Here is a 12,806-nt window from a genome sequence, read left to right on the forward strand (position 1 = left end):
TAGTGATTGGCTATACATGTGGTTGAACTATAGGGTATATGGCATTTTATGGCTACTTGGTGACAGTCTAGGGCTTGCATAGCAAGTGGCTTCAAGAGGTAATTATTTAGCTCAAGGGAGAGTGAGACATGACTGCTTGCATTCCTTAGATAAAAAGTTTTTTTTTTCCTTATCATCTGTCTTCTCACACCACACAACTGGGAGTCGAGGGACCTTACATGACTTGAGCACATTTCACCTCTTGAAATTAAAGATGAGCAGCTTCCTTTCGTTTAAAGATAAGTCACATGAGAATTTAATTTTGGCAGTTAAAGAACTGGTTCCCCAACCTAAATCTGCAGCCAAGATGAATTTTCTGATTCACCTCCTTCCCTACAGTTTCTGGGTTTTGTTTATCCTCCAATTCCAAATAGCATAATTGCTTTCTTTCTCCCACTCTACACCCATCACCAGCTGGGTGTTTCAGCTTTTTCTGTCTCTCAAATAGGATGCTCCAAAGGAAAAGAGAGGTGCTATTTCCGAGGGAAAAGAATGTACGATAGTTGAAAACAACAGCACGGTATTTTCTTCACAAACTTGATTTTAAGATGACTGAAAAATCTAAAAGTGAAATAAACATTTAAGAAATACAGTATTCACTCTATTACTCTGTGTTGTCTACTTTGCTTCACATTTAACCTATTACAACTATAGAGTTAAGACAATTGTGATTCCTAAACTTAATTCACATGATTGATGAAAACTAAGCTTAATTCTCTGTTTAAATGTTGTGTACTGCTGCAAGTAACACAAAGCATTAATAAATAAAAGGAATTCGACACCCATCTTGGGTAAAAAGCATTTCTGCCTTCATTCTAACATAGATTTCATTTTGGCTTTTAAAAAACAGCTACTGTGCTATACTGCCGTATCCGGTAGTTGTGAATACTGGGCAAGGTTACCTTTCAAGGGCTTGTTTCCTCATACCTAAAACCTATTGGTACCCCAGGCCAGCTCTCCTATTGCTTCCTGATCCGGAACAATCTAAAAAGCTAATTTAAGAAATATTTGGTGTCCAGTGTAAAATAGTGTGCTTGATATCTTATTAGTACAAGACATAGAAGAGCAGGAAATTCACATAATGAAACGGACCAGCTGTGAGTAGTTTCCAGTGGATATAACCTCTCCTTTGTTAGCCTTTAAATAAGAAGTACATCAGCTGCTGCAACTGCAATGCATGCACTGTGGAAATCCTGCATATTCTTAAACTGCCATCCCAGGGCAGAAAATGCAGAATTCCATTTTATTTTAACTTTTACACGGGTTAAATCCGGGCTTGGTACTGGGGTGCTCTCTGGGAGGTTTCCCTTATCTCTCCCAGTGAGGATACTTAACCTCACCAGCACTCCAACACTGCCCACACTTTCCATCCCGGGCCCACTGGGCACGGGCCAATCGGCTCGTTCCTTCCCGGCGGCAGGGTGGAACCCCGAGACTGGACTTCGGAGACCCGCCCCCTGTACGTGGCGTGCGTGCATGGCGCTACGCGACGCGGGCCGGTTTCTCTAGCGTGTGGCGCCCTCTGGCGGTAGCCGGGCTTCGATGCCACGGCCTGACCGGAGTGTCCGCCATGGAGTCGCAGAAAGAGGCGCGAATACTCCAGGAGCCCGTCGCGCGGCCTCCTGGGGCCTCAAGGTCTCAGACGCCGAACGCCAAGGAGGGGCAGGAGGGCGGCCCAGTGCCGGCGACGGCTGCCCTGGGCTCAGAGACGGACGACGACAGTGCGGACGGGCTGTGGGAGCTGCCGGTGGAGCCGACCAAACGGAGGCCCGAGTGCAGCCGCTGCAGGTGACTGCGGGGCCGGGGGCGGGGACTGCAGCCGGCAGCGGCTTTTGGAGGAGGCTGCGGCGCCCCCTGCCGGGGTGTCGGCGGCTCGGGCAGCTCTGCGCTTAGGGCGGTGGAGTTGGCGGGTGCACGTTGGAAATCTCGGAAATGCAGGGCACAGCTACCTAGTAAGAAGCCCTTTTTCCAGGTTCATGATTATTTAACCTTACTTCCTGCAATATATTGCGCGTGTCATGGGATGAGCAGACATCATTTCTGTTTCCAAGAAACTTAAGCGTCAGGGAAATAAGGGGTGATGACAATGATACTTGTAGTATAGTTACACAGTCATACTTAAGTGGCATAGTCGTATCACAGTTAAAACACATACAGTGGATTGAAGGAGAGAGACGGTCTCCTTTGCCTATCCTACCAGAACTCTAAATATAGGGCCTTTTCAGGTCTTCATTCTAGGCTCTCTTATAACCCTACAGACGTCCCACTGGTAATTTTTAAAATAAGTTTTCATGGTAATTTATCATCTATATCCCAGTGTGTCTATCTCAGACCTTTATTCTGAGCACAAGATCTGTGCATTAATTTATCAGGTGTTTATTGAGTGCTTTAATAATCACTGACAATGCAGTGGAATCCGTGTCTTTATGTATTCTCTTACTGGATACGGATAATAAACCAGCAAACAAGCTATCCAATATGTAATTACAAACTGGGAAAAAAGCAATGAAGGAAAGGAATGGGATGCTCTTATAGAAAATAGCTAGATGGTGTCGTGAACTATCTCTGAGATTTGAAAGATGAGAAGATTCCAGCCAGGGGCAAAGCATTCCAAGAAGGGGAACAGAAGGACTGAATATGGTTGAAGGTCTTGACTGCTTGAGTACTTGGAGTTTGTTACTTTGGACATTTTGACTTCTTCCTGGGGTTTTTATATTTTCCAAATGTACTATGTATAGTTGACGCTCAGTAGACCTCTGTGGAGGATGGAAAATTTGTGATTAGAAGGGACTGTGAATTTGAACATAGGGGTTTGTGAACGTAATTAATTTAAACAAGTTGAGGGGGTTAGGGGAAACATTTAAAAATGTTTGGAGGAGTCTCAATAGGATACTGAAAGAAAAGTGTTTCAAATATAAATCAAAGGCTAAATTACTGTGCTGGCTTTATTATGTAGTTTTTAGTCTGTTCAGAATTGTTAATTAAAAATATATAGTTAAAAATCTGTTTACCAGAGATTTATTTTATGCTGCTTTCTAAAAAATAAAAATGACTTGCTGAATTTTATCTTTTTTTCGGTTACATTTAGTTAATACCTTACGATTACAATTTTTCCCGACATTTCTGCACTTCGCTTATTTCTGGTGAAATTTGCTACCTGTGAAAAGCTCTCCTCCCTCTTTGCATGCGATGCATTTTATTTGCTTTAATTAGGTAGAATCTAATTCTAGAATTATGGAGAATATTTAGGTGTTGTCAATAAGACAGAAGCGAATTGATGGCTTTTTATGTTTTATTTCATTAGGTTATTAGAATTCTACTAGTACCCTGTGTGAACTTCTTTACATTTATGTTTAAAATAGTTTTAAAAATGCATTCTTAGATTTGATTGATCATTGAGTCACAGTTATTTGACTATTTACTTAAACTGTATTCATTTCTCTGAACACGTTACTACAAATGTCATAGCCTAAGGGAGTTCCAGAAATTAGTTTTGTTCAGGAAGTGCAAACTCACTTTGACTTTTCAGCAGAATCTTGCTCGTTAGAAATATAACATATCTTCAATATGAATGGAATGTTCTTTAAAAGATCCCAAACTTGTAGTTCATTATTGCAGGATATAGGTTCTATAAATGTATTCTGTCCTCTATGTATATCTTGTTTACAAAACCTGCCTGTATCCCATTTACCTCTTAGAATACCTTTCCTATCCCCCATTCCCGAACATATAACATTATTTTTTTTCAGATAAAGACAAAGTCTTGGTTGATCTCCCCAGAGTATGTATCCTTAGCGTTATTTGAGATAAAATAAGAAGGCTGAGGGTCATGGGACATGGTAGGTGCACAAAAGATTTGTTGAACTACTTGGTAAAATTCAGTTGTTCAACAAATATTTTTGGAGACCCTACTTCCAGACAGTGTGACAGACTATGAAATACAAAGAAGAAAAAGAGATGACTTCAGTTCTCCTGTAGATCAGGATCTAGTGGAAAGTGGCATATCTATTTAAATGGGAAGCCCTCAGATTAAATAGCCTATGATGTAGGGCAGCTTTTTCAAATGATAGGTAATGAACCACAGTGAAACTTTTGTTATATGCATACTTATATGTAGTAGAGAATGTATTCAGAAAGAGTTTGACAAACATCAAATTTTTGAGGCTCTGAAGAGAACAGCACAAAGTGTTTTCTGAATTTTTCAAAGTAAAAGCATTTGTAAAATAACTTTGTTCAGGTTAAAATCATTTTGCTAATTTTAACATCTTATTTAAATTATATGACATCAGATTGGAAAGATTTAAACACTTTTTATATGTGTTTGATATCCTTGGGCAGTCTTCGAAATTAGGCCGTCATGGAGTAAGAGTCAGAAGGCGAAAGGGTGCATGTTCACCAAGTAGTGCTTCTGAGATTTTACTAGAGTCTTTAATTTTGTTAGGAAATAAAATGTAATGTTTGTGTGTATATGTATGTATGTATGTGTATATATGTAAAATGCACGTAAGCATGTGGTCTTTTTCGTGTTGAATTCTACACTATCAGCTTCTTTCTTAGATGTGTATATGTGAGGTGTTATAGGAACATATAGAAAGGTGCTCCTAACCCTAAGTTTGTGTGGTGGAGATGAGGAAAAGATCTGGGAAATCTTGGAAGTGACATGTAAGCTGAGACTGAAGGACATAACAAAATATTTAACCTGGATTCTAATATTTAGGATTAATTAGGGAAGAGACTGGCTGGGGGAGAGCTTGAGGGAGGAAAAAGTGAGCTCTGGTTGAGGGAACAGTATGTATGAGAGTTTAGTGTATAGAATGTATAGCGTATTTGGAGAGTTTGGGAGAAGGGATGGAGAGGTGAAAGACAAGGCTGCAGAGATTAGTGGTGGTTGCCTCAGAAAGGGCAAAATAAACTATGTCAGGGAGTTTGGGCCTAATGCTCTAGCTCTATAACCCAACAAGCCAGCCACGGTAATATTTTTATATTTGAAAGGTGGTGACAAGTTTGACTTTTGTAGGTGACTTTTGCTGTATAATTTATACTTTTTCATTTTACAAAAAAAAGCAACTGGATGGTGATAAAAGGATACAAGCTTGACCGGGTAGAGTTAGGGCCTCATTCCAGAAATATTTTAGTCATCTTAATTGTACTTTTGCAGATACCACTATGCATTTGAGGATGAGTTGTAAACCACTTGCAAATCATTGGTCATAGGAATAATGGAATAATGTCTAAAAACAGTGTGTTTAAAAACCTGTTTAAGGGAAGAAACAGCAGGGAAAGCATGCACACAAACTGAATCAGATAGACCCTGAGATGGAAGTTTTTATGTCTCCAGTGTTTTCTTTTCAAAAGTAACAAGCTGTAAGAATTATAATAAACCATTTCTACATATTTAACACCCTTTTACTAAACACCAGGCACATACTAGGCCTAGGCTTAGGTATTTTATATATGATAATATTTTATTTAGTTCTTGTTTAGATTGCTGCTTTTTTTTTTTTTGAAATGGAGTCTTGCTCTGTCACCCAGGCTGGATTGCAGTAGTGCAATCTCGGCTCACTGCAACCTCCGCCTCCCAGGTTCAAGCCATTCTGCTGCCTCAGCCTCCCGAGTAGCTGGGACTACAGGTGCCCGCCACCACGCCTGGCTAAGTTTTTTTTTTTTTTAAGATGGAATTTTGCTCTTGTTGCCCAGACTGCAGTGCAATGGCCTGATCTCAGCTCACTGTAACCTCTGCCTCCCAGGTTCAAACGATTCTCCTGCCTCAGCCTCTTGAGTAGCTGGGATTGCAGGCATGCACCACCATGCCCAACTACTTTTGTATTCTTAGTAGAGACGGGGTTTCTCCATGTTGGTCAGGCTGGTCTCGAACTTCTGACCTCAGGTGATCCGCCTGCCTTGGCCTCTCAAAGTGCTGGTATTACAGGCATAAGCCACTGCGCCCAGCCTAGGTTTTGTATTTTTAGTAGAAGCAGGGTTTCCTCCCTGTTGGTCAGGCTGGTCTCGAACTCCTGACCTCAGGTCATCAGCCTGCCTTAGCCTCCCAAAGTACTGGGATTACAGGTGAGAGCCACGGTACCCGGCTACTGTTTGCTTTTAAATGAGGAGGAAATAGAGGTAACAGGCAAGTAGCAGAATTGGGTCTCTAGCTCCAGTCCACTTGGCTCCCTAGCTCATGCAAGTACTTGATCTCACTCCAGGCTCCTTGCTGAAGAAGCATTAAGATTTTGTTTGTATAGTACGTATTGTCACCAGTTGAAATGGCATCACTAACACTGCAAGATTTTCAGGCTTTTTAAGTTAGTAAAAGGATGCTGAGTTTTAGTATTTTCTCTGGCTTTTTAATTCCACATATCATAACCTTTTCCTTATTCTTTAGGCTTGGATATTCTGGAGGAAAAAGTGATGGGGGGAACATCATAAGAGAGAAACAGAGAGCTAAAGTCAGGGAAGGAGAGCGAGAAGGGAAGACTGCAGGTGTTTAAGAAGAATGCATGAGTCACAAGCTGGCAGTCTACAGATGTTTTGCTTTGAACTGTGTTTTATCAGCTTTTAAATTAGTAGCTAATAGTTCAAAATCAAGATGTTTGTATAAAAATGCGGATTTCTGGCTTTTGTTGACAGTGGGAAGATCTGACAGCTTCAGAGACCACCTTCCTGAGCAGCAGTTGGTTAAGCTCAGTATTATTGGCTGTGCCCTTATATTGGGCATGATCTCTCCAGGCCACCGTAGCTCCTAGTCATTCCTGTTTAACTCATTAGTGGTTAACTGCTGGCCCCTCATAGGCATTTATGTTTTGATTCTGTGTCTCCTGTACATCATTGTGGTTGTCTGACTGAGCAACTGGTAAATCAGTCTTCAAATTTGGTGGGAAAAGTGAAAAGTGGTAATTCCCAGGGTAGTTAATGTAGAATAACTGAAACTGTTGAATCAGTATCATCACTTAGAAAACAAACTATTTTGGGCTGGGCGTGGTGGCTCACGCTTGTAATCCCAGCACTTTGGGTGGCCGAGGTGGGTGGATCACGAGGTCAGGAGATCGAGACCAGCCTGACCAACATGGTGAAACCCCATCTCTACTTAAAATACAAACAAATTAGCCGGGTGTGGTGGTGAGCGCCTATGATCTCAGCTACTTGGGAGGCTGAGGCAAGAGAATCTCTTGAACCTGGGAGGCGGAGGTTGCAGTGAGCTGAGATTGCACCACTGCACTCCACCCTGGGCGACAGAGTGAGACTGTGTCTCAAGAAAAAAAAAAAAAGAAAAAAGACAACTATTTTGGTAAATTTAAAATAGGCTAGATTATTGATAATTTTTAGGGTAAAAATTTGGGTATTCTGAAGCTTAATTTTTGTACATATTAAAGATATATTCTCAAGAGAAAATTATTACATTAATTTGTTCTTTCCTGTTAGTATAGAAAATATGTTTTTTCTTTGAAATAGTTCATTCATAATATATGTGGAAAGCTGACTGATTTACAAATCACTGTGCAGGCTAATTGTATGTCCAAAGTTGAGCAAAGGTGATATATGTCAAGAGGGAATTTTTTCATAACCTTAATTAAGTCTTCAAAGAGGAATGGCCAGTTTTAAAAACCACATTAGAGCTTTCTAAGTGTTTGATTTATTTTCCCTAGGAAAAATAGGAATTATATTTTTACCCTCTAATAGGTAGAAGTTTTCTTCAAAGACTGTAAAAGCACATTAATTCCTTGAGTTCATTTGCCCAAAATTAATAATTCATAGTTTCTATTAGTGCTTATGTAGTTAGAGAATATATTCAGAAATAGTCTTGCCTAAAATTTGGTGTCACTTGAAAAGAGTTCACAGGCTACAAAGTACTTTTACATTTTTGTTTAATACATGAGACAACCTTATGATTTAAATAGTGTTATTCCGTTTTATAGACTCTTACAGTCAGATGGCTAACAAGAGGCAGAGCTACTTTAGCGTTCATCTTTTTATTGCTATACCACATAATAATGAATTATACTTAAATGAACAGTATGACTGCATTTGTTTTCTTGCATATAATAAGTATTTACATGAGGTGTTTCTTTGCCTTTTTCTAATCTAAAGATTCTTTTCCTTTACCTTTGGTCATAGGTATTTTTAATTATTTTGAGATGAGCAATTTTTAAATTATCGTATTTTTTAAAGTCAAGCCTGTATCTCCTGAATTCTTTATCTGTCTGTGATGAGATTCTCATTCCTGTTGCTGGCTTTTCACTTTTATGTTAGAAAGGCAGATTTTGGGAGGCTGAGGTGGGAGGATCATTTGAGCCCAGGAGTTCAAGGCTGCAGTAAGGTAAGAAGGTGCCACTGCACTCTTGCCTGGGTGACAGAGTAAGACCCCATCTCTTAAAGAGAGAGAGAGGGGTTGGTTTTTTTTTTTTTCTGCTGAATTTATTGTTTGCTTTTCTTCATTTTTCACTATTGGAAACCTAGTTGAAAAGTTACGTATTGAGCCTGTTGACCTTGCAAAGAGTAGAGAAATTGACCTGATACAAATGTCTCTGATCTGTTTGTTTATGTAGACAAGTTATTTGACAGTCTAATTCTTTTTTTAAAAATTGTGGTAACATTTACATAACATAATATTTATCATTGTAACCATTTAAGTGTACAGTTTAGTGACATTAAATATATAATGTTGTGTAGCCATCACCACAATTTATACTCCAAACATTTTCATCATCCCAACATAAACTCTGTCCGTTAAACTATAATATCCTATTTTTCCCTCCCCTCAGTCCCTGGTAACCTCTATTCTACTTTTTGTTTCTATGAATTTACCTATTCTAGATTTAAGTGGAATCATATATTTGTCTATCTGTGTCTGACTAATTTCACCTAGCATAATGTTTTCAAGATCCATCCATGTTGTAGCAATGAATGAAAATTTCACTTAATTCTGTGGCTGAATTGTATGTATTAAACCACATTTTGTTGATCTATTATCCATTCATCTGTTGATGAATACTTGGGTTGCTTTTATCTTTTGGCTATTGTCAATAATGATGCAATGAACGTTGGTATACAAATAATCTGTTCTAGTTCCTGCTCTCAGGTTTTTAAAAATATATATTTTAGGTTGGTGCAAAAGCAATTGTGGTTTTTGCCATTACTATCTAGGACTGGAATTGTTGGGTCATATGGTTTTATGTTTAACTTTCTGAGGAATTGTCAAGCTACTTTCCACAGTAGCTGCACCATCTACATTCCCACCAGCAATGTATGCACCTTCTGTTTTTTCCATATCCCTGCCAACACTTACTATTATCCGTTTTATTATGCCCATCTTAGGAAGCATGAAGTGATATTTCATTGTGGTTTTGATTTATATTTTGCTGACTAATAATGTTGAACATCTCATGCTTTTGGCTATTTGCATATCTTCTTTGGAAAAATGTCTATTAAGTCCTTTTGGCAGGCGAATTGTAATGAGTGGGCGCTAAAGTTAGGCTGCCTGGGTTTAAATCCTGGCTCTGACATTGAACAACAAGTTACTGAACATCTTTGTATTTCACCTTTGCCAAATGTAAAAGTGAGACAATAATATTTATCTACCTCACAGTGTTCTTAAGAGGATCAAATGATTTAATACAATAGAGTGCTTAGAACAGTGCCTTTTGTATGGTAAATGCTCAATAAATGTTAGTTATATTTAATTTTAGGAGCCTGAGAATACTTTGCCTTGACTTATGAAAGAAAAGTGAATTCTAGTTAACATGTAAAATATGTTTTTTAAAGCTTCAGAACTTTTTTGTGGTAAAATACATAAAACATACAATTTGCCATTTTAACCATTAGAAAATATATTAATTTTGAAATGAATTATGGGATGATGAAAGTAGAAAGAAAATATAAGATATTGTTCAGTAGTGATAAGAACACAACTGAATTGGTTTTGTTTTACCAACTCTGCACTAATCAACTGTGCAACTTTGGGTGAAGTACTTGAATTCTTGGTGCTTTTGTTTATCTGTAACAAATAGCCTACTTTATAGGATCAGATTAATGTACATGAAAGCAATTAATACAGGAAGTATACATAACTTTTGCGAGGTAATGTAACTATTAATACTTATCTTTGGAAGATGATTTTTTTTAAGTTTTTTTATTTTTATTTTATTTTTTGCTTGGTTTTATAAGTAAGCTTATCTCATTATAATTGCTCTTGTGGCAAAAGTCATGACACTGTCCTGAAAGCAAGTTGCCTTGTAATGAGATCTTTGTGGTATTTAAGTACAGTCTTCCCTTGCCATAGGAGAGTAATTTGTTCCTCTCACCCCAGTAGAGTGAATTCTGGAAAGCAAAATTGTCATTGAAATTGATGATACACAGTTACCTAAGTAGTTAGCAAAGAATATATATGATACTTAATGTGCTTGAAATTGAATCTTTTAATGCAAACCCCCAGAATAACTCACTGAAAAAAATGCAATAATTACCATTGCTATAGCAAACCATGAATTCTTTGAGAGAATCTGATGTAATATATATCAATTATATAGTGGCAGTGATGACACCATTACTATTGTATTAGTCTGTTTTCATGCTGCTGATAAAGACATACTGGAGACTGGGCAATTTACAAAGAAAGAGGTTTAATGGACTTACAGTTCCACATGGCTAGGGAAGCCTCACAGTCATGGCAGAAGGCGAGGGGGAGCAAGTCCCGTCTTACATGGATGGCAACATGCAAAGAGAGAATAAGGAAGAAGCAAAAGCGGAAACCCCTGATAAAACCATCAGATCTCATGAGACTTATTCACTACCATGAGAACAATATGAGGGAAACTGCCCCGATGATTCAGTTATCTCCCACGGGCACTCCCACAATATGTGGGAATTATGGGAGTACAATTGAAGATGAGATGTGGGTGGGACACAGAGCCAAACCATATCAACTATTATATTATTATTATTTTCTTTTGACATGGAGAGTTAGTATTTAGCTACTGATTGATTTTATTCTTAACTTTTAGTTTTGAAGTAATTTTAGTCTTACTGAAAGTTGTAAAAATTGTACTGAGAGTTCCTGTATATCTTTTACCCAATAACTCAATATGGTTATTATGCATAACCATAGTACTGTATAGAACTATAAGGGCCTGAGAATTTATCTTACTTGCAAGTGGACAAGTTAGCCTGTCACAGTTTCATGGACACTGGCAAAAGACACAATAGGGAATATGAGCTTCATGTTTGTGTTGTTTCCCTTGTTCTCCCCTCCCACTCCAACCCCTACAGGGATTTCAGAGATAATTAGGTAGATGCTGTGCACATAGTGGGTTTGCGTCCTGGCTGAAGGACCTTGAACTTAGTGTGTTCCTGAGTTTTTCTTATAATGGGTTGCAAGTAAACCTGCTCTTTTTCCAGAGGGAGAACTTACCTGTCTTCCAAGGCTATTCACCATGTAGATACCTTTGAAAAGATAGTCCAGAACAAAGGGTTTTTGTCTCACTCACAAAACATACAGAAATGTAAGAGACCCATGGAGAATTACCTCCAAAGCTCAGTTACCAAAATGAAGAAATGAACATTGGTACAGTACTATTTTTCTTTTCAACTTTTAAGTTCCAAAGTACATGTGCAGGATGTGCAGGTTTGTTACATAGGTAACATGTGCCATGGTGCTGCACACATCAACCCATCCCCTAGGTATTAGGGCCAGCATTCATTAGCTATTCTTCCTGATGCTCTCCCACCCCCTGCCCTTCTGACAGGTCCCAATGTGTGTTATTCCCCATGATGTGTCTGTGTGTTTTTGTTATTCAGCTCCTACTTATAAGTGAGAACATGCAGTGTTTGGTTTTCTGTTCCTGCATTAGTTTGCTGAGGATAAAGCATCTAGCTTCATCCATGTCCCAGCAAAGGACATGATCTCATTCCCTTTTATGGCTGCATAGTATTCCATGGTATATATGTGCCACATTTTCTTTATCTGGTCTATTATTGATGGGCATGTGAGTTGATTCCATGTCTTTGCTATTGTGAATTGTGCTGCAGTGAACATACACGTGCATATATCTTTATAATGGAATGATTTATATTCCTTTGGTAATATACCCAGTAATGGGACTGTTAGGTCACGTGGTATTTCTGCTTCTGGATCTTTGAGGAATTGCCCCATTGCTTTCCACAATGGTTGAACTAATTTATACTCGCACCAACAGTATAAAAGTGTTCTTTTTTCTCCACAACCTCACCAGCATCTGTTGTTTCTTGACCTTTTATTTATTGTTATTTATTTATTTATTTATTTTTTATTTTTTGGGGGGGTGATGGAGTCTTGCTCTGTTGCCCAGGCTGGAGTGCAGTGGCACAATCTTGGCTCATTGCAAGCTCTGCCTCTCAGGTTCACACCATTCTCCTGCCTCAGCCTCCTGAGTAGCTGGGACTACAGGTGCCCACCACCATGGCCGGCTAATTTTTTGTATTTTTAGTGGAGATGGGTTTTCACCGTGTTAGCTAGGATGGTCTCGACCGCCTGACCTTGTGATCAGCCCGCCTCGGCCTCTGAAAGTGCTGGGATTACAAGCATGAGCCACCGTTTCCAGCCTCTATTTTTTTATTTTTTGAGATGGAGTGTCACTCTGTCACCCAGGCTGGAGTGCAGTGATGTGATCTTGGCTCACTGCAACCTCCATCTTCCCAGCCCAAGCTATCCTCCTGCTTCAGCCTCCCAAGTAGCTGGGACTACAGGTGTGCACCACCACACCTGGCTAATTTTTTGTATTTTTGTTGTTGGAGAT

The 12,806-nt window shown here is 39.0% G+C and overlaps 1 protein-coding gene across 2 annotated transcripts in view; it reads left to right on the forward strand.

Moving 5' to 3' along the window:
* Positions 1-1,521: 1,521 nt before the first annotated feature.
* The window catches only part of DTWD2 (DTW domain containing 2), a 157,980-nt gene continuing 146,695 nt past the window's right edge, over positions 1,522-12,806 (forward strand). For both annotated transcript variants that reach the window (XM_023197430.2, XM_023197438.2), the window contains exon 1: positions 1,522-1,827. In XM_023197430.2, coding sequence (XP_023053198.1) covers positions 1,610-1,827 — 218 coding nt within the window. In that variant the 5' untranslated portion in view covers positions 1,522-1,609. The remainder of the gene's footprint in view (positions 1,828-12,806) is intronic.

The sequence above is a fragment of the Piliocolobus tephrosceles genome, chromosome 4 (genome assembly GCF_002776525.5).
Source record: "Piliocolobus tephrosceles isolate RC106 chromosome 4, ASM277652v3, whole genome shotgun sequence".
Classification (NCBI taxonomy): Eukaryota; Metazoa; Chordata; class Mammalia; order Primates; family Cercopithecidae; genus Piliocolobus; species Piliocolobus tephrosceles.